The following is a 26251-nucleotide window of genomic DNA, read 5'->3' on the forward strand; positions in this document are numbered from 1 at the left end:
GATGTCACTGTTAATCAAATATTTTATATTATGTTCTACTTATTTCACAGTTTTAAATTAGTAAGAAAAAGAAAAAAAATATTCATGTTCCTTTAGCTTGTCCATGTGTTTCAAATCGAGTGTGTTATTTTTGCTTGACATGCAGTTTGTCATATTTGAAACCAGTTATTCCAATGGAAAATACTGCTAGACTGTGATTGAGAAACAGAGATTTTGATGCCCTTATCAGGCAGCATGTAAACAAACTTAAAAAAAAAACAAAAAACGAACAGGCTGCCCTCCAAAATACTTTCCATGTGCGGAACCTGCTGTAAACAAGTGAAAAAGGAGAAAAATTGCACAGCACTTGTATACTGTCTAGTATATTTATTAGACTCACAGAAAAAACACAAAAGTTTTAGCTCTAGGCCTTCCTCAGCGTGCTCATAGGACACCAGCCAACACAGCCATATGTACCAAATAGGAGTATACCACCCCCCTTGGTGACATCATCACCAAGTCGCAGGTACAATTCATCATCCTTCAACATATAATTCATTACCATGTGTTTTCTTTTTTCTGTTATTTTTTGTATATTTTTCATTGTTATTTTGGAGGATGATGAATTATACCCGCGACTTGGTGATGACGTCGACAAGGGGGGAGGGGTATACTCCCATTTGGTCTATATAGCAGTGTTGTCAGTGGTGTCCTATGAGCATGCTGAGAAAGGCCAAAAGCCAAATTGTTTTTTATCTATGAGTAAAAATATATATACTTTTTAGCATCAAACAACAAACATCATCCAACCAAAAATATATAAACACTTCTATGACAAAAACAATTGAAACACATATTAAATATTTATTTTGAGACAAAAAAATAACCATTTGTTTTACAGTGGTTTGAAAACTCCCCCACTCCCTTTTTTACAGTAATAGCAATTGGCACTGCTATTAAAATATCCACATGAGTGTTTTTTTCAGTATTGCTAAAGCTAAAGTAATACATTATTTACCATAAGAACTCATGTAAAATGTTTGTCTTATTTATTTACTTTTTTTGACAGACAAACCAAACTACACCTCTTAGTTACAACCAGGCAACACTTGTGAGTTCTACAAGAGGTTTGTTTGGGACTGATGACATTGTGACATGATTTGAATACGCTGTATCGACATATGAGTGCTGCATTTCTTAAAAAACCAAAAATCATTTCTACATTATAGAAAATTCCAATGTAACCGTTTCCTTTCTTCAGCCATTTTTGAAAAGTGCTCTAAACAGAGGGCATCTGTTCAAGGTGTAAGGTACAAGAAGGGGTTAAGAAGTAATACCAAGGTAATCGATTCCCTTGGCACACTCAGTCTGCAATATCTCAATGTTAAAGTCATAGTATTGCCACCATGTATATATTCCACCATCCACATTCAGTCGAATGCACGGCTTAGAGTTAACTAATACGGCTGTTACAGAAAAAAAAAACACCTATCCACATGTTTGCTTTCGTACTTTCTCTCGTTCATTAGCTTCTGGGCCTGCTGGTTTGACTGCTGAATATATTGTTGAAGGCTTCCTGTGGGAATAATATAATCTGACTCCAACCATGTCTGATTGTCATTACCTGCTATTAATGGTCAATAGGGCTCTATGAAAAGTGGTGCACACATTCAGAGTCTACAGCGTTAAAGGAAATGAGAGGGAACTGAAAGGCCGTTTCAGACATAACGTTAAACAATAACAGCGCTTGAAGGATTTGAGTGGGTGGTCCGCACAACTAGGGTGGTACGGGCCGTTGAAACCCGTTTCAATGTCTGCCATGCAAAGTCCTTTAACCGTCGCTCAAGCTATTTATTTTTCATCTCCTCTTACCAACATGTGAAAAACCACAGGTAGAGAGTGGCAATCCTGGGCCTTTTTATTATCTTAAATAATATCCCCACTTCCGAGTTCCTTTTCATGCCGAATGCTTTTCTATTTAACTTTCTATTCCTACCATTCCTGCCCCTGTCCACACACACACATTTATAAACCCTACATTCCATGCACACACTATAGCATGACCCTGAAAGGCCTAAGAGAGAAAGAGAACTCCTTGCATGCCTGCACAGGTGCTATTCTCAGCCCACACTGAGCTTGTAAAACATCTACCCTGAACAGCAACCCTGAAGATCGTCTGGCTGTCTGGATGAGCAACCTGTCTGCAGCCCTGGTAACCACCAGCACTGCCTGAGACATGTCAGCTGTGCTCACAATAGCCACCTCTTCAAGAGCCCCTTTTGTTCTCTTCCATCCATTGATTTAAGCCATTCCTTGAGGGGCCGTGTCCAAGCAGCGCCGGTGTCATTCCGGGAGCTGCTTGCTCTCATGGCAGACACATTATTACAAGCGCACAATGGCTCAATGCAAACTTTCTAGAGGCAACTGTATTACGGGTCAAGCACAAGAGTGCTCAAGCGCTCTACTGCATACATTCAGTCTGTCACACCTGCACCACGGGCCATGGGGCACACCTGTAGTCCATGTGTTCATAGTGTTTCATCCATATCCATGTTTTTAGGAGAGGCGGAACAGGTCAGAAACCGCAGCCATGTCCCACAAATAGCAAAAATACTAGAGATGTCTCGATCCGATCCAGAAAACCTCTAGATGTGAATATGTTAAAAAACATATTATAATATATGTATTATCATGTGAAATAAACATGTTTCTGTGATCAGATGTGTCTTTGTGCGTGTTTTGACAAAGAACACTAAAACCATGTCGAAAATACACTCACACAATGTTTAAATCTCAAGTCTTAACTCTGTTACGCATCGATTCTTGGTTAAAACCAACATTTAACCACACGCTCAAATTCCTGAAGGCGGAATCTTGAGCAGCTCCCACTGGTAAGACTTGGTGTTTAGCTAGGAACTCTGGGAAGCTCCACCTCACTGCTACAAAATTTATATTATTACAAACATTGGGCATTTCTGTTGTCAAGAATTTGACATGACAACTGCATCACTTTTTAAATGCACTGTTTATCCAAAACTATGGGTCTGTTTCATTTCAGGACACTGAAAAACTCCAAATGTTTGTGGACACCCCATCTAATAAATGCATTCAGCTACTTTACCCGTTGCTGACACAGAGATGTGCAAATGTGCTCAGACAGCTTGTCTAGTTCTTGTAAAAAAGTACTCCTAATGCCAACAGGACTCTCTGGGGCAGAAAGGTGGTCTAGAGGTGTATAAAGCCCCCCAGCATTGAGATGTGGAGCAGTAGAACTGTGTTCTCTGGAATAATGGTTGGTGCTCCATCTAATACTTTTGGGATGAGGTGGGGTGGTAATCATCCAACATCCTGACCTCACTAACGTTCTTCTCACTAAATGCAATCAAATCTGCACAGCAATGCTCCTCTGAAATCTTTTAGAAAGCCCTCTCTGGACAGTAGAGACAGTTACACCCCTATATCACCTGCTAAAGAAAAGAATGAGGTGTGTTTGAGCAGGACAGTGCTGGACTATAAAGCTTTTGCAGAAGTATAGTCGGATACTCCTGCCTTACATAATGCATCTCAGATTTCAGTTGACTTGTATAATAGTTCTGCACTGTCAAACTGAACAAGTCAAGCTAAGTCAATTATCTCAGAGGGACATGGTGTGGTTTCTGCCTGTCATGGAGGCCTCTTGTTAGGCCGGCAGGAGGGACTTCGTTTCACAGAGTCATTGACCACAGCTCTTTCTGCGGAAGTCAGTGTTTCTCATAATGAAAACAAGCCAAGCTAGTTTGGCGGAGGCAAAGTGGTGGCAGTGTTGTATCGCTAAGAGTGCAACTGCAGTAAAGCACCAAACATCATGCCTTGAGCAGAAAGCAGAAACCAAAGGAACCAAACAACAACATTCAAGTGCCATGCTAACATCACTGACCATTGTCTGACCTAGCTTGGCAGGATCATCACAAAGGTCTAACCATCCATCAAGCGCTGTCTTATCTGCTCTATAATGACTGCACAGCCCAGCTGGTCACACTTATACTCCTCGTGGTGTCTGGTGAGCATAGCAAACTACAGGTTTTGGCATCAACACAGTGCTCAACTCACGGCTAAGTTTGAGGAGTATGAAATAATTTGTCGTTACACCTAAAGTCTCATCTAAAGTCCCACCGCGGCCTTGTGGGGCAACCTGGCAGAGTGAGTAGCAGCATTTGGTTTCGTGTTTTACTAAAACATGTATTTAGAGAACTACATAATATTTTCATTACACAATGCCCACACAAAGAACTAGTACAAATGAAGTAAAAAAACATCCTTCAGTGTAACGGCCTGTGGGAAAGTGAACCGGGTCTGGGAAGCTGAGCTCTTGAGGTTTGCGTAATGTACACAGTCACGCAACACAATCAACGAGTACATAGACAGAACGTTATTTACAGTCTAAAGGGCACCTTTCTCTAATGCCACTCTCCACTCGCTCTCTCTGAGGGGAACTGTGGTTCGGAATTCTCAGACCAGCCTCAATATGCCACCCGACAAGTGTTGGAATACCTACGAAACATGATAGGAGGTCCACTGAAACCCACTTCCAGTGTAACACTGACTTCCAAGAAGCGTGTTTTTTATGTTGTTTTTATGTTGTTGTTGTATAAAAGACAAAGTGAGAGAAGCAATTACACTGGATATTGCAACATTGCATGGATCTGTTGGCTGAGGTGCGATGTGGATTTTAAAGACCATGCACTTCCTTTAAACTAGTTAACGTTTGACGGATGGGACCGGCCAAAGTTACCTCAATGACCCCATCCACCCATTTGGCAGCAGAATGCAGTGGAGGCAAACTTCCTTGCTTCTATTTCAGGCTATTAAAAGTTAAGTGCATCAATATACATTGGCAGTTGGGCAGCCATTGGGTTAACGCTGAAATAAGTCTATTCATATTGAAATCAACTTAATCCCATGTACTATGGCTTTACCTGTTCCCATAAAACAAAAGCGCAACAGGAAACATAACATACAGTACTAGGTTTCTAGAAAGGTCACGTTATTAACACAAGGAACTGTGCAAAAGTCTTAGGACGTCAAGAAAACTCTTCAAAACTATTTACTTCGGCAGTAGGTGTGTGTGTTTTGCTTGTAAAAACACTATATAACACTTCAATACTTACAAATAAACATAAACAGAGTAGAACTGAAACAAGACTTTGTTATCAGTAAAGGTATTGATATCTTGATTGGAATACAGTTAGAAGAACAGTTAGAAGACCACAGGTTTGGTTCTGGACTCCTCTGTGTTCTCCACCAGCAGTTCACCTGATTTGCTTGAATGAAGGACTGATCAACTATGTGTTGGATGAGAGCTGTAAATACTGGGCTTCTATGAGAGGAGCTTAGGAAATATATAATGTTTATGATATATTGATTATTATGTATAATTTATTTGTATTTATCTTAATGTTGGATGCAAGACTTTTGCACAGTACTCTAAAAAAAGGATGATGGTAGTACTACCTGACCTTATATGCTATAGTCCAACCTAATGCTCCTCTTCTGTGCACCACACACATGATCTTCTAACAATATCCTACATCTCACAAGCAGAGCTCTATTAAAGGAAATAAATGCCCTTATCAGTGCATCTCTGTTTAGAAGGAAAATGCGTCTCTGAACAACGAATGAATAATGCCGTCCACCAAAGAGCTGGTCTGGCGAACCAAACACAAAGAAGGACATAAAATAAACAATAAGCTTAAGGTTTAGGGTCAACCCTCTACGCCCAACGAGTCCATCCAGAGGGGTGGTTCACCGCAATACTAAAGAAATCTCACTTGTGCTCACGTCTATGGGGACAGCAGTACTGCATTCAAGCTAAAGGATTGCACAGAAGAATGCATTCATCCACCCTGAGGGTTCTGAACTGGAGGTGCTACTTAAAAAGTGATTCAGACCCTGTGGTCAATGCCTACAGTACAGAAGAGAAGGCAACTTAGATCTACAGGCAATGGGGGCTTCTAAAAGGGGGTGGGGTCGGGTGAGGTGGGGTGGCGCACACTCTCTCCGCAAGCTGTACCGGACTGGGTTATTCACTTCTCCTGTACAGCCAGAAAAGAAAGTCTCTGAAATGGCATGATTTAAGGTGCATGGTCCATTCTGTCTTTCACTCATGCGGCATCCGCAAAGTCTCAGGGATGCCACTTCTTAGAGGAAACAAAGAGAGATCTTTTGAAAAAAATATATAATAAATAAATAAATAAACAATGAACAATGACAACAACAACCGGTATCTAAACCATGTGAATCATCTGCATCAATATCTCCATTTTACATAGAATAAATACAATATTTCAATTTACACATCCTGAAGATGAGTGGATCATCAGTAGAGTTCCTCGCTAAGCCTCACAGTCAGTGTCACCTTTACAGACAAAGCAGTGGTTTATCCTGTGGCTTGTGTTTGACTGGTTGGTGTGGAAGAAGGGTGGAAAGACAGCCACCCCTGGGACCTCTCCGACACGCCACTTCTACACAAGCATGTGAATCTCGTTGTACTCGTCACGACCGTCTTCGTCAAAATTGGGACAATCTTCGTCTGCATCCAACTGCAATAGAATGGAAACAAGAAAGCAAGAAACCCCTTTACATCAAGTGATCTGGGAGCATGTGTGTGTGTGTGTGAGCCTCCTCCTCTAAACCTCACATGCCTCATATCAGCAAAATCTTACAGCAACGCAACAACTCCCAAAACAGGGGTTGTGCAACATGCCTGCCTCAAAACAAAAAAGCATTACTAAACCGAAATAGGCCGGCAGACACACAGTCAGCCAAAAAGGCTTGCGAACACAGACACGCACAAACACACAGAGGAGGACAGGAAGGAAACAGAGTCAGAGAATCTGAGCCAGTGTCCACAAAAAAGACTGAAGATCCCACAGCACCGGTTGTCTGTACTGTATATTGTACATGGGGGTATTACACAGTATATGATGTACTGTATGTATGATAATGTGTATATTCTGTGTACTTTGTGTTGGTGCAGATGATAGTGTTGTTGATTTTGAGTTGATTATGGATGACATTTCCACTGATTTTGAGTTGATCCAGTATCACATTTCCACTGATTTTGAGTTGATCCAGTATAACATTTCCACTGATTTTGACTTGATCCAGTATCACATTTTCACTGATTTTGACTTGATCCAGTATCACATTTTCACTGATTTTAGAGTTGATCCAGTATAACATTTCCACTGATTTTGACTTGATCCAGTATCACATTTTCACTGATTTTGACTTGATCCAGTACAATATTTTCACTGATTTTAGAGTTGATCCAGTATAACATTTCCACTGATTTTGACTTGATCCAGTATCACATTTTCACTGATTTTAGAGTTGATCCAGTATAACATTTCCACTGATTTTGAGTTGAACCAGTATCACATTTCCACTGATTTTGAGTTGAACCAGTATCACATTTCCACTGATTTTGAGCTGATTAAGGATGACATTGACACTGATTTTGAGTTGATCCATTATCACATTTTCACTGATTTTGAGTTGATCCAGAATTACATTCTTAAATATTTTGAATTAATCCAGGATTACATTTGTATTGCTTTTGAATGTATCCAGGATTTACTCCAGTATCACTTTCTTACTGACTTTAAGTTGATCCAGGATCACATTCTTATGGATATTGAGTTGGTCCAGAATGGCATTCTCAACTAGTTTGAGGTGATCCAGAGTCACATTCTGATTGATTTTAGTTGATCCAGGATCACATTTTTATTGATTTTAAATTCATCCAGGAGGACATTCCCACTGATTTTCAGTTGATCCAGTATTCACATTCTTCCTTCATCTATGGTGCTCTGGAAGTCCTGGAAACTGGACCTACACTACTTAAACCCTGCCTGCACAAACAGGAATCTTTATAAAAAGAAACTAAATATTTAAAAACGTTACACTTTATGTTACTGAAACCATCTTTTGGAAAATGTTTTTAAACCACAATGGATTTAAGTGAACTGCCAAAACCGATGTGTATGATGTTTCTGTGTTTGGTTATATGTTCTTTACTTTTACAATTATTACAAATATTTTTACTCTTATACTCTAATATTTATCTATATCAGCATATCATCTGCCCAGACATATGAGATCTCTTTATCTTCGTCATTCTTGTTCTTGGTAGCCAGACATACTAACTGACATAGCAATGTCGTCTTGCCCTCTCTGAGTTCTAAAACCTTCTTTTTTCATAAAAACTCTACATGTTCAAAGGTTTGTGAATACCCCTTTTTATTAGTGACTTAATCTACATTAAGGTGCACCTAAAATAAAATCTCAAATTAAAAGCACTGCTAATAGATAGGGACACTCTGGAGCTGGCATACATAAGCCTAAGATCACCACAATCATGATTTTGGAAGAAACTCTGCATGTGTCCACAAACTTTTGGCATAGAGTTTACAAAATACATCTGGACCAGGCCTAAGGTCATTAGTAAATTAGATGTTGGAATATCTGGGTAGTAAGCATTTACTTTCTCTCCAAAATACAAATTGTAGAATAAATAAACAGTAAATAATGAAAACAGTGACCCATTTCAACACAATCAACAGTATTTCCCTCAATTCTGAAACTCTTCTGTTCATTCAGTTCTGTTCATATTCTTCCATTCGCTTTATTATATTCAGAAAAGAGAAAGGAGGGACATAAATGGTACACATTTGTTCTGTGAGCTTAGTAATCTGAAATGAGGTGTATTTCTGTCAGTGTGTTTGCTGAGGTATATTTTCAAATCTCTACTTGAGGAAGCAGAGAATTTGGGTTACACTTTATTTAAGTACGTAATCAAAATTAATGTTAAGTTAAATGTCATAGGATTTTAAAGACTGTGTTCCATCAAGGAGAAAAACAACCAAACTGGCTTTCTTTCAGTTTACAACCAGATTCATAATCCCACAATTTCTTATTGTAATGTGAATTTACATTTATCCTGAAGTAATCGGGTTACTCTAAATCACTTAGTGAGTGGACTCACCGCTGCTAGCTCTCTCTCCTCGAAAATCCTGGTTAGTATGAGTCTGCGAAGCGGCACGGTCATGATAAGGATGAAAGGAAAGGCCAGGGATGCCACAGTGGACTTCACCACCCACAGCAGCACTATACACAACAGTTGGATGATGGTAAACATGTTCATACGCCATGTCTTCACCTAGAGGGACATGGGGTACAGAGACTAGAGTTATATCTGACATCTTTAAAAATCACTATATGACCCTAAACGTTCTTATACTGATTATGTGCATAGCTCCCATGCGAATATGTGGGTTTATCTAAAAGGGGAGAAAGAAATTGAGGGTTTGGGCACCACCTAGTGGATGTGACAAAGCTTTTAATTAAAGATCACTTGTTTCCCAAAGAAATATATAAAATAAAATATCCTCAGTGTTTATTTCAGTACACACATTTCTACCAAACCCATTAAAGCCACGAAAACAATGGAAAGCCTGTATTCGTTCTGCCAGTTACATCTGCTCACCTTGGTGACATAAATGTGATCAGGGTGGTGTTTCGCAGGGGTGACCATAAGTGTGATGCGTTCATATAGCTGGATGCCAGTCAAGGAAGTGATACCCATGTACAGAAAGATTCCAAACAGCACAGCCAGAGGAATATGTCGCAACAGGTCCGTCATCACGATGGACATGCCTGCGGGTTAGAGAAATTTGTAAAGAGGCTCCAACTGTGGCAAAGGTCACAGAGTGAGAAGATGCAGTATTTGTAAAAGAACATTACTTATAAATACTGCACTGCTTGAGTAACTGAAATACAACCTTTAAAATGGGATTTCTATAAGATTTTACAATCCATTGATCACAGAAGGGGTGATCACATTGGGCTGATGTTTAATGTTAGTGTTTCAGGTTAACCAGGAAATCAGGAACTACCCCTACCCATTGTGGAACCAGAGACATGGACCTATTTCTGACACATTTAGACACATTATTTCATTTAAATCTACAAAAAACGAGGTTTAAAGTATTGTAAAAAATAAATAAATAAATACAATAAAAAAGAAAAAAAGAATATATAAAACATATATATATATATATATATATATATATATATATATATATATATATATATATATATATAAACAGGTTATCAAACATAAGCTAAAATTGATTATGCACATTACACAATTCAATAAGACAAAGTTGTGGATGTGTGAAAAACTAAAAAATATTTACAGAATTTTAAAAACTATACTATTATATAATTTGTTTGGGATTTTACTTCACATACAATTCTTCAGGCAACCAATGAAGTATGTCTATAAATACACATATACATTAATGCATTTGTGAAATGTCTTTTAATAACTATTTGAAATGTAAGTGATTTGCAAGATCCTAAGTTTCCTCCCTTTTAATTATGCACAAAAACTGTTTGAGTGCAAACAGCAGCCCCTTGTGGAGAATCTTCAGCCTGCTAAACATGTCTGCAAAAGTGAATACTCAAATATGTATGTCTATGTTGTTTAAGACCCAAAGATGTTGTAGCACTAACGCTGTAACTTTCCCTTACCCACAAGTATTGCCACACACATCCCAGTTACTCTCTGCTCTTTGACTTCCTGGATCATAGGTTTTTCTCCAGGGGCAGTAGCCTTGCTCATGACTGTCAGGGCGTTGACGTGGGTCACAGAGCGCACCGTAGCAGCCGTTAGCCAGGGCAAGCCAAACAGTGGGCATATTGCCCCCAGAGTCACGATGAGCAACAGATCGAGGTGGAAGCCTGAGCCCTTCACCAATCGACGCTCCTTCTTACTCACTATCAGTCTGCAGAGGACGAGAAAGATAGAGAGATTGTTGTCAGAAATAAAATGTCATATTAAAAAGCCACTTTCTAGGAAGACAAATCGTGTTTTTAATATAACACATATAATACGTCTTAATCAAAAGCAATTTCAAATATTGGTCCATTCATCATTTCCATTGTTCTGTTCGTCATGAAAAGGCCACACAAAATAAAGGGCAAAAAATGCAAAAAAGATGAGTTTTCTCATGACTGTGACGTAATGTTTCGAGCATGAGGCTCAACTCACGTGGTGATCTGCGTTTCCATAAAGATGAGGATGAAGACGAGAAGGGCGGGCACCACAGCGGCTCCCATCATCCACGTGGGGAAAGGCTGTTTGTCTCCGAACGGGCTGATGAACCAGCCGCGTTTTTCGGGAGATGTGACGGAGAAACCAGAGGGCACGTTCAGTTTCTGCAACCACAAAACACAAGTGTTCAAATCCCAGTCCTCGCTGTTCACTGCACCATGCCAAGCCTTCAACCGCACACTAATACGCACTCTGAAAGAGAGCTGGCTTCAATTACAGGCAAGCATTTAATAAGGAGTATGAGCAAGCAGAGGAAATCAGAGCACATATTGTTGTTCTGAGGAGAGGTACATGACATTTATTGTGTGATCATGTTATCCTTCTTTACTGACTGCAACACTATATGGACAATAGTATTTGGACACCTGTTCATTCAGTGTTTCTTCTGAAACCGAGGATACTAAAAAAGAGTTGTTGGAGCAGCTGTCTCTACTGTCCAGGGAGCCAGAGGCTTAATGCTAGATTTTAGAGCATTGCTGTGAGGATCTGATTGCATTAAGTTACAATAGTATTAGTGAGGCCAGGATGTTGGACTGTCACCACCCCAACTCATCCCAAAAGTACTGGCTGGAGCATCATCATTCCAGAGAACACAGTTCCACTGCTCCACAGCTCAATGCTGGGGACGTTATACCCCTCATGCAGTAAGCATGAGGCCAGTAGGTTCCTATTTACCTACCTCAGCGATTTCTATTCTACTGACAATCCTTTACTACAGGGACTAGACAAGATGTTTGTGTGTGCATTTGCACATCTGTGTCAGCAAGAGTGCAACTTAAAGTAGCTGAATGCTGAATTCATTAGATGGAGTGTGCACAAACATTTGGACACGTAGTGTATAGGCCCTCTATCTTGAACTGTTTTTTGGTGTAAAGCACAGTTAGACACTATTGTGTTACCTGTGTATAAGTGTCAGGGATACAATAGTCCACCACCACAGACAGCAGAATAGAGATGGGGATGCCAAAGTCTCCAATGATTCTCCTGGCCTTTGGATTCAAACAAATAAAACACACACAGTACAATGGAATAGGAATCATTTGGTCAAATCTCACTGTGTTTTAAGACCACTCATTTGTGGTTTTTCCTACACGGGATCATTTTACCTTGCCGCCAAGGAAGCGACTGTTGCGAAACTTTCTGAGAAAGAAGGCCACGAAGAAGGTTCCCAGCATTAGCACGAAAGAAAGCAGGGCTGTGTTGGGTTGGTTTAGAATAGGCCCCTCGATCAGCACGCTGTTCTCGGCTGCTTCTGGGAGTCCGAGGGCCGAATGGCCTGGAGAGGTTGGGTAGCTCCTCATCAATGGGTGCTCATGGAACACCTAAAACAGAATACCACCTTCATCATCATACAGTGATTTACAGTAATTAATCTTTAAAGCCAAGTAATTAACCCTTGAATGCACATTTAAGATTGCTGTAGCAGTCGGTGGCCTCATCCACCTCTTCACCTCGTCAACCGTTTTAAGATAAGTGATGACCATAAGAACTACAGAGATTTTTGCAGGGCAGTTAGTATTAGATTTAAAGATTTTATAGTTGTTATTTTACTATTGTCAATTAAATTGCTGTTAAAGTATAACAATCTTTGCAATTTAAACATCAGCATATGAACAGTAGGTGAAACATCCATGCATATAGAGTTAATACAACAACAAACAAAAGAATAGATACAACAATCCTAATGGACCCATCTTTTAGCAAGCTGAACACTCTACACAAGGATACTATTAGCTATCTGAACTTTTGTGTTTCATTAAAAGTAAGAAAACTGGTCTCATGTCAGCACAAGCTCATAAATACATGCATGGCTGAAGTCCCCAATTGTATGTTTTCTGCATGCCAGAAAACCAAATACCAAACATGACCTACATAAGATGACAAATCTGTGTTTATACAATGGCTTTAAACTCAGAGTGCAAAATGAAAGGACTACTACAGCACTATTTGGATACTAACATAATACTGCAAGTGCCATAGCATTACACTAGCAGTGGGAATCTAACCAACAGTCTACTTATTAAGTGAGAGTTTCAGCATTAAACACTGATATAATAACAGACAATAACATTATAAAGCTTTGAAATGCTTTATTTTACACTACTCTGTGATGACCCGAGCACCTTCAAGAGCCCTGTGGTTCAGTTTGTATTAGATTTTGAGCAGCTTCTAGGCTCATTTCCAGTTAAACATGGAAGAAGCCAGCACATACTGTTCCAGTCAAATAGATGAGTTATATTGTGTTCAGGAACCAATTAGATTTAGCTCAGAGTGTGAGTTTAAACCCACTTTAATGGTTCTGGCACATTCACGGGTTTCAGTTTACTGTTTACAACAGCAGGAAGATTCAATTCAACAAAATGTGATTTAACAGAATCTACTGTACTTTAACTCATGATTATTAATTAACTCTAATAATGCTTAATGAAGTTAATGTGCTTTTACAGTTAGACAGAAACATTGTTTAGATGCTACAAAAAAAATCTATTGAAAAATGTACTGATTACTAATGTACTAACATATTAGTGCAAGATCATAGCAGCTGTGGAGAATACAGGGCACCCAACCCGTGGGTTCTTGCACCCCTCAGACTCTGTCATTGGGTAAATCTTTAAATTCTTTAAAGCGTTCAAATATTTCAGTTCTACTAACACATGTATTTAAGTTTATTGCATTACTGTAATTTAATTTGTTGCTGTAGTGATAAAAAAGCTGAATATTTAAAAAGTGCATTTATGTTCATGTAGATCTTTATGCACCAGCAGTATCCCCATCACTGTTTGTGGAGATGACCACAGACTTTGGCGTATCGCTCTACAAAGCTTTGGTTCCTCTGAGTTTAGGTACTGGATCATTACCTTGAAGAGTTTAGAGAAGGTTTCGTAGATGAAGATGAGGGAGATGAGGAAGGCAAATATCTCCTGAGTGAAGGGCGAGATGTAGCGCACGAGGAAGCTGCCCTCAGCTGCTACCATCACCAGCACGATGAAGATGAGCCAGAAGCCGATCCACACCCGACCTGTCAGGTACTCAAAGCCCTGTGCCTGGCAGAACTGATCCAGGAGGAGTTTAGAGGAAGACAACAGATACACGGTCAGGAACCAGATAAGGAAGTCTGTTGGAGATTAGCTAAATAGTTAATACACATTTTCTTAAATTATTTCATGGTGGAGGATACACACAGGGCACTGCAATGCAACGAAATGAAACATTTTTGTAGTCAGTTTTGCCACTATATTACCATCATTTTTGGTTGGAAGAAAACGTCTATTTTAATGTTGTGGGCATTCTCCTCTATTCTTAATGATTCTTTCCCCACTACTGACTTTGGGATGGTTTCTCTACACTGTCTCAAAATCTCACCTCAAACCACTCTCACTGACTTTGTTTACATCTAAACAATGGAGTTATGCAGCAGTTTTGGAAATTCGGTTCAGTTCCCCTTTAATAGTTTGAGAAAAGTGTGGGAAAATCAATGCATGCAGCTTGAGCGATGCTACTTGGTGGGGTATAAGCTTTCATTGCTTGTTCTGCACAACAATATCCTTGGATAAAGTCCAGCGAGTGAGTCACCACAGCAGGGTCCAAGAGGTTATAGTAAACCCAATTCATTCTGTGTGGAGTAAGTGTGTGGAGTAATTTAATTAGGTGTGAAACCTTTCCTATCAAAACCTGGTAATACGTTCGCATTCAACAATGATGGAGCTGTGGTTAGTTTGAGCAGCTGTATGGTCCAGAGGGACTGTACCTTGTAGAAGGCCTCCTCAAACACTAGGAGAGGCCCAGAGAAGCCAATAATGAGCAGCGGCTGTCCTGCCAGCAGGGAGAACAGCACCCCAACTGCTGCCGTGGAAATAATGAGCTCTGAGACCCCCATCATGCCTTGAGTCTTTTCCCCTAGATATACCAGAATATACAACAGACTGTCCAATCACATTTCCTCACACCAAAACCACATGATTTTTAACTCCAGCTAATCATTACATAATGAATATGTAAAGAATACATATTAGTGTGATATCAATTATTTCTTAGCTCATAAATTAATCAATAAATTCAGTCAATAGTGTGAATTCTAAACCTTCGCTCTGTCGTTACCTAGCAGGCCTCCAAAAGTGATGGTGGGTGAGAGGGCAGCAAAGTAGATAAAAATGACAGCAGCAATGCACTGAGAGTCCAACGCATCCTTCAGGTCGCTCATGTAGTGTGGGTAACGGCGGCGAATGTCATGAATGAGACCCCCGAATGGAATACCGGAACGCTTCAGAGGGTCCACCTCCGACTCTTCCTCCTCCTGGTCTTCTCGGCATAGATCTGATACAGAAAAGGGGACACAGTCTACAAGACAAGCTCCCGCTAGAGGTGTAGATGCCGACATCTACACTTTTAAAGCCTTTCATTTATTAACCCACAGGCTCTAGCAGAGGGTGACGTCAACTGCATTTCACATATTAATTTCTATCAATAGCAAAAATTGGTGATATGTTTTTTTTTTTTACTGTATTTATATGTATTTGTATTTATTATAATGATATGCAGAATTTTACATGATCTTTGCACAGTTACGCAGCCATGGATTTGTGTATTAGTTTGCTTTCTCAAACATCGTTTTTTAGGTATTTTCTATTCTTTTTAAAATAGTCTGATGTTAGCATTTAAAGCAGCATTATGAGAACTGGTATTTCTTGCTCCTTGGCTCCCCTTATAGTCTGGAGGTGTAATTAGTGCCTTGAGCCACCACTAAAGGCCGTAGAGTAACATTACAGGATTTTACAAGAATATGACTTGGTTCACGCTGCAGTTATCACACAGTTCTCATGAGATCTTGGTCTTGCTCACTTCACCAGAGTTACTTTAGTGCAGTTTCTGGTGTGCTGACCTATGAGTAGCAATAATAGAAGGTCTACTCTCCCTATTACAGGTCAGTCGAGCATCAGAATTTTTTTGAGGCTGTTAATTTAGGCCAACAATGCTACACAGTGTTGCTTTAGAGGTTGCCTTACTGAATATGTAGCACAAATACAGAATTGCCGGTAATCCCTCCTCCAACCACCCTGATTTAAAGGGATAAACAGCAGACTAGTTTAGTAGATTTCTTCTTATTGTGATGAATACATTGCCAGCTAAAACAGCTGTATTTAAATTCCGTTCAAATTGAGCTGTCCTGGTTCCAGTGTAAACTTTCATTCAGAAAAATGAACATGTCCTTTTGAAAAGACAGAGCTTATCTTTTTTATTTAGATTTAAACATCTCACTCTCTCACCTTTAGTCTCTTGATCAGATCCCACCACAATGTTCATGCATTTCTTGTTCTCTCTCTCCTTACGCTTGCGCAGCATCATCTTCTGGAATGAGGCCACTGTCTTGAGCAAGTCTTTGCCCTCTACGTCAGAGGGAGGAATTACGATGCTGCAGTCCAGAAACTCATTTATGCCATTTAGCAAATCTTGCCGGTCGTCAGCGAAGTAGGCCACCTCGTGGAAGTTCTGAGGAGAGTCAAGGACAGCAGTAAAGTAGGGCATATTGCACACATTAACACATTCCATCCTTATTCCACTTACAGGGCAACCTTTGGAAAAACCTTGCTCAGAAGTATTAAAGCTCTCACTTGGAGAACGATTTAAAGTCAACTGTGTTGGAGGCAGTATTTACCTCACATACTTTAATGGAGCCTACTGATGTCAAATGTTTTTTTCTGGCAAACCCGAATGGGTCTCTTCAGCCTCCCTAGTGATATCCAATCACAGTAACAATAACAAGGGGTTTTAAGTCTCATATACAGTCCTATGCATGTATTTGGTTGGTCAGAATAAGGAATTTGTGGCTTTGCTTGATTGTTTGTATCAAAGAAAGAACAAAACAGCAGCTTTACTCAGAGCAGTGTGACCTGTGCTCAGATAGTGAATCATGGCTAGGAAAGCACTGACCTTACACAGTTACATGTTCTGGAAGAAATGTACTAGAGTACAGGGTTTAAATTTCTTTTTATAGCATGTAATTTCACAGCTCCAGAATGGCGCAACTGCCTAACTGTCTGATTGTCAAGAGACAGGAAATAATAGGTTTAAATCCTAGCAGTGCCAAAATGCGTCATGGTCAGGAGTCCCCCAGTCTGGGGGCATCATGTGATGGGAAGTCCTAACCTGAGGGTGGGAATTACCAGTAAACAAACTGAGGGGGAGAAGGACACTGGGTAAAAAACTGCAGCACGTTCAGCTGCAGCAAATTCACTGTTGTTCATGAGTTAGCTTAAGTTTTATGGTTTTACTGCTATGCGATGACCAAGTTAGGAAAACAATAATAGGGTTTCCAATGAAATGGTGAAGGGTTTCAGAGCCCTGTGAGAACTAACCTTATCAGACATGAGTGTGGAGAAGGAGCGTCCGACCTCATGGTAGTCTATGTTGGTTTGACTGGGGCCCAGGAGCACGAAGATGAACCGCACTGGCACTGGAACCTCCAGAACTGACTCCAACATGACTGCCTCATTTAGCCTCACAAACGCCATTGCAGGCTGCTCCAGGAAATCCACACAGCCTACACACACATAGACAAACACACAACAAATTTATTGTTAAAGCCTTGATTAGTCAGAGCATGAAACCCTAAATCAAAATCAGACGTAGCCATATGGAATAGTATGATCCAGCATGGTTAAAGTAAAGTGTTACTGGAAAACTGTGATGTGATGACTACACATAATCTTTGGCCCTGAAAATGAAACAAAAAGGGGAAAAAATGGAACGAGGCAGTCCTTAGCTTACCCACTAAAACCACCGTGGCCTCAGCATCCTTGGGGATTTTTGCCAGCAGTTTCATAGATCTGGCTGCAGCGTGGGCCTCGCCAGGAGTGGAGTGCAGGTTTTTCTTTTGTTAACAGAAGAAAACAGCACTGTGTTAACATTAAACACTGGATCCAAGCTGTGGCTGAAGGGTTTTGGCAGGCAGCGCATGCAAACGTCTCCCCATGGCTATGTGAGAGATTACTGTTCCACATGTGGGCATTGCTTTCTGGATTTTAAGGCATCTGTCTTTTATTGGGAGACACACATCTACAGAACCAGGTGAGAAAGTCCACAAAAGGTAAAATATTCGAATCAATTTAACATAATGCTTGTCTTGCTCTGCTCAACCCCCTTAAATGGAATCAAAGTTAATGATTCAGTTATTTAAACTAAAGCAAACACTATTGTGTATATGTTCAGCTTACTAGGTTTTGTGCCATTTTAGGGTCTATTAAAGTGATGTCATTTATAATAGTAATAAAGTGTGGGTCTACATGAAGCGTTTAAAGAGTTTAAGGGGTTAAATTTGCCAACATTTTCAGCCATTGGGAACACTAAACATTTCACAGTTACTGTATCAGGAGGCTTTAACAAGAAGCACCTGCACACCCACTGCAGTCTTAATCGTGCACATGTGCTAAAGTAAGCCCAGGCCATTACCAGGCCAGTCTTCCTAATGTAGTGACAACTCACAACCTAGTGCATGTGCACAGCCCCTCCCCCATATAACTTGTGAAATGAAGAAACCATAGCACTTGGAGGTCGCAGGTTCAAGCTTCTAACAATGCTTTGACTGGAAAATGGCCCATTGTATCAAAGCATGGCTCTGACATCAACATTGTCATCCAGATGCTGCCCCCATTCCACAGAGAGGTTCTAATAAATATCAAAGAAGCCTTCTCTACAGCACATGTGTATGGTAGCTGGTACGCTGCTCACAAACAAGACCATAAACACCTCTTTGTCATGCTCTGAAGCTTTAGTGTCGAGCGGCGCGCTGTGGTCCTCTGACACCAGTGGCAGGCTTGTGTCGTGGACGTGGTTGTGGTTGTGGCGCAAGCTTCCCAGGCTGTTGACCGAATGGTTGCGGTGGAAGAGGCCCTCCTTCTCGTCATTGGGATGACTGGATAGAAGAGGATCAGGTTAAACAGAATAACTGGATGTAATTAATTATGTTGTTAAGACAGTGGATCCCAACCATGGCCCTAACTTTCTTAGTAAATAGTGAATTAATAGTGTCCCAGGCTAATCCCCTATACCATCTCAAAGAATTTTACTGAGTTTGATCAAGCGAAGTGTGTTAGATGATGCTTTGGAGGTAAAAGAGATCAAATGCAGATGGCAACAAGCTTCCCAGAATTCAGGGTGATTTTTTTAGGATTTTTTTAGAACTGAATAAACCTGAATAAAACAAAGGCAAAACTGAGCCAGAGCAAACATACAAAAATGTGAAATTAAAACTGGGCTTCACATAGAAAACTCTTCCTTGCTAGTTCCCATGTAAAAAAGAAGGACCCAATGTGTCATTATTGAATAGCACCAATGGCTGTTTGAGAAGTAAAAGCATCTTCTTGGAGAAAATCTTCATCCTGAACATGAGCATGAGCCTAACATGAGCCTATGAGGTGCTTATATATAGACAGAAGTTTTGGGACACCTGCTCATTTACAGTTTCGTCCAAAATCAAGGGGAGTTTTTCCTGCTTTTTTGTTGGAGTAAATGTCTCAACTGTCCAGGAAAGCAGCACCATCATTCCAGAAAACACAGTTCCACTGCTCCACAGCTCAATGTTGGAGGGCTTTATACCCCTCTAGTCCACACCTGGCATTAGGCATGTTGCCACTAGGTTCATGTTTATCTGCTTCAGAAAGTCCTATTGTATTGGCAGTACTTCTCTACAGGCACTAGACAAGCTGTGTCAGCAATGGGTTCAAAGTGGGTTAAAGTAACTGAATACATTAATTAAAAAGGATGTCCACTACAAATTGTATACATATACTCGTTATCTGTCATTGTAAAATTGTACTTTTGTACCATTGTACCTTCCCTTGCATAATTCAGTGTTCACCCTGCTCCAAAAAGCGGATATTCAACTAATCAACTAACTAACAAACCCTTCCTGAGTTTCAACACTAAAACCAATCCAGGACTAGGACTGGGAATCACTGTGCTCAAAGCATCCACAGTACTGTACTGTATCAGTGTCATGCGTGTTCAGTAATGTGTTATGCTTTGTTTAATCCCAAACCAATTCGGAAACATTTGTTCTGATCTGCGAGACAAGAGAACAAATACACTGTCGTGTTGATTTAGGTGCGCGAGTGCTGCAATTTCCGCGCTTATCAATGTCCAAAAAGGCTGCCTTCCAGCTTTGGTTTCAATATTTGCAAACCAAACACAGAACTCCACATGTCAAGATATCTAAATCCAAATTGCAAAGCAAACCACATTTGCGATTCGCTCAGAGGAATACATGCCAAAGCAATCAATAAGAAATGCAAAAGGCAACAAGAAAGCAACATGTAGCCTGATAACATCACTGACTATTTAAACAGAGAACCTGAGCTCTGCATCCACAGGAACACCGATCCGAGTGTGTGCTGGCCCAGAGGAGTGCTATTATTCCATGGAAAAAAGGAGAAGAATTATTCTATCTTGAAGGCCACATTGTCCACGCAAGGAACAAGCAGAGCAGTGTGTACCTTCACCCTGGACACTTCACGCACATGTTGTCATTACTGTGCCTGCGTCCAGCCAGTGACATCAATACCCTTGTTAGGCCAGAGTCGGGCCAAACTACTTAAATGGACCAGAAGCAACAGAAAAAAAGACAAGGTGTGACAGAAAGCGAATTGTGTTCAAGGGAGTTTCTTTAGGATCTTTAAAGAATGAGTAACCAGTGAACAGAATTATACTGCACCTTGAAGTATTTCTTTCCACTTCATAAATACATGTCTTGGAATGGAGGGCCTAATTAGACGCATTTGCCCATGGAAAGACGCAGCTGGGCTGATAGGAAATGTGGCAGAGGGGTCTGTCACCAATGGCTAGACTGGAAGAGCGCAGGAAGGGAGCTGTAATTATTAGCAACAATTCTGCAGAGCGTGTACATGTGTTTTTTTTTTTATATAAACATTACCAGGGTAAAAGTGTTTTGACTTGGTAGGAAAACCATGAGTTGCTTTCATGAGTATTTGTATATTTAGACTAGTTCTTAGTAGAACCACATTTTGCTCCAATAACAGCTCTTAGTGTTTGGGGTTAAGTTTCTACCAGCTTTGCTCAATATCTGGGGGTGATTTTAGACCCCATTCTTCTTTGAAGATGTGCTTTAGGTTGTTCAGGTTGGTTGGAGGACGCTATTGGACCCTGATTGTGCAGTAGTGCTACTGATTCCCAATAAAATTAAGACACAGACTTTGTCTGGACCACTGTAAAGCCTTTTCTTACTTAACCAGTCCTGTGTTGCTTTGGCTTTGTAATTGGGATCATTTGAAAAAGACGCATAGTGTCATTAATGCATAGCGCCAACAGCTATTTGAGAAGTAACAGCACCTTATTATGGAAAATCTTTATCCTCCTAAACAGGAGCTTTGAGCACCACCCTTCCAGAGAACACAGTTCTGCTGCTCCACAGCTTAATACGGGGGGCTTTATACCCCTCTAGCCCACACCTGGCCTTATAGGCATAGATAATGCCAATATGTTCATGTTTATCTGCTCCAGAGAGTCCTATTGTAATGGGAATACTTCTCTGCAGGGACTAAACAAGCTGTGTGTGTGAGCAATTGCAGTTTCCTCTTCTTTGCAGATGTACTCCAGATTGTTCAAGCTGGTTGGAGAACACTAGTGGACCACAGTATCCCAAAAGTGCTATAGATTCTCAATCGGATTAAGATGTAGACTTTGTCTTGACCTTGTAGAACCAACCCCTGTGTTGGTTTGGCCTTGTGATTGGGAGCACTGTCCCACTGAAAGGTGAAGCTTCTTTTAGTTGTAGGTTTTTAAGCAGAAGTAAAGCAGGTGGTCATCAGCATCTCCCTGTAATTTGCACTATCCCTCTTTTAGTTTTAACAAGATGCCCACTGAGGAAAAGCATCCACACCCCAATACTTCACTGTTGGGATGGTGTTTGTTGAGGAATTGGCAGTGTTAGGTTTGCAACACAAGTAACGTTCTGAATTTTGGCCACAAAGCTTTGTTTCATTCTCATTTGGCCACAAAACGTTCTGGCAGACTCCAGACATGTTTTGACATGTGGTTTTTCTTCAGTAATGGCTTCTTTCTAGCCAGCCCCTCATACAGGCCATTTATATTCAGAGCTCTTGATATCACTGAATGCTGCATCTCCGCTCCAGTCTCAGCCACTGTAATTCTTCAAAGTGATTTTTGGCTTCTCTGTGGCTTCCTTCACATGTTCCCTTCTTACTCTGATGCTGCGTTTTGAGTGACAGCCTTGTCTGGGCAGTGCCTGGGTGATATGACTCAGCCTCCATTTCCTAACAACTGATTTAACAGAGCTCAATAGGACAGCCAAACACTTGGATGTTTTTTGTTCCTATGCTGAGGAGGTCTTTAACTTTATCTCTTAACTTCCTTAGAATGTTCTTTGGTCTTCATTTTCACAGCTTTCCTTTAGTTTCACAGTCTGACCAAAAGTACTTAAATAAATGGGGACCCACTCTTGTATACTCTTTTAAACAAATGTGCTACAAAAGGTTCTTTGAACAATGCCATAGAAGAATCAGTTTTGGTACACTAAAGAACCTTCACATCAAAAGACAGTTCTTTAGAACTCTAACAGGTTCTGCACACTCACAGTTTTCTTTATCTCAATGATTAATGAGATTCAATTGGATATAGAATACTCAGATACTTTATAATTTTATTTTAATGGGGGTTACATACTTGTGCAAGGCACTGTACACCGATCAGCCATACCATTAGTACCAGTGCAGTGACAGGTGAAGTGAAAAACACTAATAATAATAATAAAAAAACACTAATAATAATAATAATAAAAATAACTGCATCTGTCAAGGGGTGGGATATATTAGGCAGCAAGTAAACAGTCAGTCCTTGAAGGTGACGATATGTTAAAAGCAGGAAAAATGGGAAAGCATAAGATCTGAGCCACTTTGACTAGAACCAAATTGTGATGCCTAGACAACTGAGCCAGAGCAACTCCAAAACAGCAGGCAGGCTTTGTGGAGGGGGGGCCCGGAATGCAGTGGTGAGTACCTACCAAAAGTGGTCCATGAAAGGAAAACCAATAAAAAAACAACAGGGTCATGGGCCACCGGACAGGGTGACCTAAGACTCATTCATGCGATCCATGGAGGCCCCACCACCACTACTTACAAGATCCTCCTGCTAACATATTGGTGTCAGATACCACAGGATCCCTTCAGAGGTATTGTGGAATCAGTGCCTCATATGGTCAGATCTGCTGAGGAGGCACATGGGGCTCTACTCAATGGCTGACTGTATATATATATATAATTAGTGCAGCCACCCTTTATCTTCATCACAGCTTCCATTCCTTCAAATTTACTCCAAATTTCAGTCTACTAAGCTGGAGCATTTTCTGATTCTCATGATCCTAGTAATTGCAAACACATTCAATGATTTTGAGATCTGGACTCTAGGGTGGTCAAACTATTGTTGTCAGAGTTTCCTTTTCTCAGTTATAGTTTCTTGATTAGCCTCACATGCTTTCAGAACTTGCCACATCCAGAGTTCAATGTTTTTCACTTACTTTCCTTCTTATATTTAATATCCTATGAAATATATTCTCAACAAAATGAATAAATTAGTACTTAATGACTGTTTTGACTGGACTGCTCTGTCTGTGGGTGAGTACGTCTGTTCTCTGTGTGCGTCTGGGTTTTACTAAAGCACACACAGCCACTTTTTACAGCCACTTGCCATGAACTTAACTAAATTACCTGCCATCTGGCTCTGGACCAAGCTGGGGAACTGTGGACATTTAGATCAGATGTGTAAACAAGTGTAATGTCTGGGGAAAAAAGATTCCAGCCTTGTTATTCAGGATTCCCTGCTCTGCCACTGTTTTGGAGCTGATATGCCAGTGCAGAAACTTCATACAGATGTATAGAACACCACCAATGACCCAAAATCATGCAAGAGAAATTCGACCACTTCAAACATCAGTATTATAAGTGCCACACACGCAAGGGGTTTAAGCCTTTTGTAAATCTTTATAAGAAGCATACAGAGCAAGCCTGGTCATTCCACACACCAATTATCAAACTCCAAATATGAAGCGTGTTAGGCAGCGTGAGCATGTGTAAGCATCGGCCCAAGGGCACTGCAGAGAGGCTGACGTATCGCAGGGTTGCAGTCTTAATGAAAAATAGCAAAACACTACGTCATCCAATCCAGACGTTTTAAACAACCTCTGATTAAGCTCATATGTCAGCTTTCTGCTGTTTATTAAAAAGATCATTAATCCTCTATGTGTGTGTGTGTGTATGTGTGGAGGGAATGGGGGGCAACATGCAATATTTATCGTGTTAGTCCTAAAGCAGGGTGCTGCCCTGACCTTACGAAAGGGCCCTAAAGGAACACTCTAAACCAAAGCAGCAAAGTCCAGCATGAAAAACAAAGAATGCACACAAGCTACAGCTCACACACTCTGTAAAGAGGCTAATTCAACTTCAAAAACACTAGAGACTGTTTACTCTTAGGCTCTAAGGCCCTGTCCAAACATATCCGGATATTTGTGAAAATGCAGGTTTTTCTCTCCATCTCGAGCAGCATTTCTGAAAATATCAACAAAAAGCGACCCTAAAACACTAGTGTGAGCATGCCAGCCCAGCAGGGGGTGCTTACACCTCATAAAACTAAAACATTCCTCAAAGAAACAAGTGTAACAGCCAAAACAGACCTAAATACAGTATGATTTTCAATGTACACTATATGGACAAAAGTATTGGGACACCTGCTCATCCATTGTTTCCTCTAAAATCAAGGTTATTTAAAAAAGTATGTATCCTGCTTTTGTTGGAGTAGCTGTCTCTACTGTCCAGGGAAGGCTTTCTACTAGATTTTGGAACATTGCTGTAAGGATTTGATTGCAATAAGAGACAAGAGCATTAAGGATGATCACCACCCACCTCATCCCAACTCATCATGTTTATCTGCTCCAGAGAGTCCTATATATTGGCAATACTTCTCTACATGGACAAGATAGGCGGTGTGTGTGAATTTGCACATCTGTGTTAGCAATGGGTGCAACTGAATGCATTATTTAGAAGGGGTGTCCACAAACATTTGGCGATGTAGCTGTATGTTGTTCAAACAGCGAGTCTCCATAACTGGATCTCAAACACAGAATCAAACTCTGATTTCTAACAGAAGAAAAGCTTTAAATGGGAAAGGAATCTGCTGAAGGGTTTTCAGTTGCTGGAGGGACGCCGCTGTCTCTGAATCACTCATACACTTTTGATCCGGCAGCAAAGTAGACTTTCGTAGCCTTTTATCCCATTCTGAACGACAATCTGTCACAGTGTGATGAAGCAGTAAACTCTATTGTTAGTCAGAACTAAGCATACTCAAGCTAACTGTGTGATGCAGCATTTATTTTTTAAGTTGTGTTTTGCCTAATCACATGAAGACAATGCAAACATTGTCTCAAAGTCTCAAGAGTTCTCTCAAGTCTCCATCTTGGAGAGCTTTTTCAAAAACCTTCATTCTCAGTGACCTAAAATGCTGTGTTCATGGAGACAGTAAACCAAAACCCAGAAACATCTACTTTTTAAAACTATCTGGACATGTGTGGACAGGTCCCTATTCTAACATTGATCCATAGGTTTCAAATATACCCCAATTTTCAAACATTTTTAAACGATAAACATGCTCTGAAAGTCAAATTAGCCATTCATTAGGGACGGCTGTGATGTTACCACCCATTATTACTCCTGTTCTTTACCTTAAAAGCTTAGCTTGTTGCATAATCACAGTGTTCAATCTATGTGGAAGCCGATCGAGGCAGTGAGTGCGATAAATGGTGCTTGCCGTTGGGCCTGCACTGAGGCAGGTCGATGGCCGCCCTGTTGGCAGTATTGATTTGTGCCTCTCTGACCTGTGTTTGAGCAGCAAGGCACGCAGAACGTTGGCCCGGTCCTCAGCTCTAATCTGGTCCGAGATGATCATGGTCTCCACCAGCAAGTGGGCAATCCCAGGCAGTGTGGTCTGGTCCAGGTCTAACATTATGGCACCTGAGTGACATAAACAGAGAAAATACATTAATACCAGGGTGAACACTGTTTTGCATGCTGTGAGTGAATAGAGATATTATATTCT

At 40.5% G+C, this 26251-nt stretch overlaps 1 protein-coding gene across 3 annotated transcripts in view; it reads right to left on the reverse strand.

Annotated features, from left to right (window-relative positions):
• Positions 1-829: 829 nt before the first annotated feature.
• Positions 830-26251, reverse strand: part of slc4a3 (solute carrier family 4 member 3) — an 89694-nt gene continuing 64272 nt past the window's right edge. For 2 of the 3 annotated variants that reach the window (XM_072685591.1, XM_072685595.1), the window contains 15 exons: positions 26031-26166; positions 18881-19046; positions 17903-18005; positions 17491-17675; positions 16402-16624; positions 15236-15451; positions 14886-15034; positions 13996-14190; positions 12244-12459; positions 12037-12126; positions 11075-11241; positions 10555-10808; positions 9506-9675; positions 9005-9178; positions 830-6557 (listed from right to left, as the gene is read on the reverse strand). In XM_072685591.1, the coding sequence (XP_072541692.1) occupies positions 6480-6557; positions 9005-9178; positions 9506-9675; positions 10555-10808; positions 11075-11241; positions 12037-12126; positions 12244-12459; positions 13996-14190; positions 14886-15034; positions 15236-15451; positions 16402-16624; positions 17491-17675; positions 17903-18005; positions 18881-19046; positions 26031-26166 (2522 nt within the window). In that variant the 3' untranslated portion in view covers positions 830-6479. Of the gene's footprint in view, positions 6558-9004; positions 9179-9505; positions 9676-10554; positions 10809-11074; positions 11242-12036; positions 12127-12243; positions 12460-13995; positions 14191-14885; positions 15035-15235; positions 15452-16401; positions 16625-17490; positions 17676-17902; positions 18006-18880; positions 19047-26030; positions 26167-26251 lie in introns of those variants that run through there. The other variant, XM_072685594.1, reaches the window with a different exon arrangement.

This window comes from Salminus brasiliensis, chromosome 8 (genome assembly GCF_030463535.1).
Source record: "Salminus brasiliensis chromosome 8, fSalBra1.hap2, whole genome shotgun sequence".
Taxonomy (NCBI): domain Eukaryota; kingdom Metazoa; phylum Chordata; class Actinopteri; order Characiformes; family Bryconidae; genus Salminus; species Salminus brasiliensis.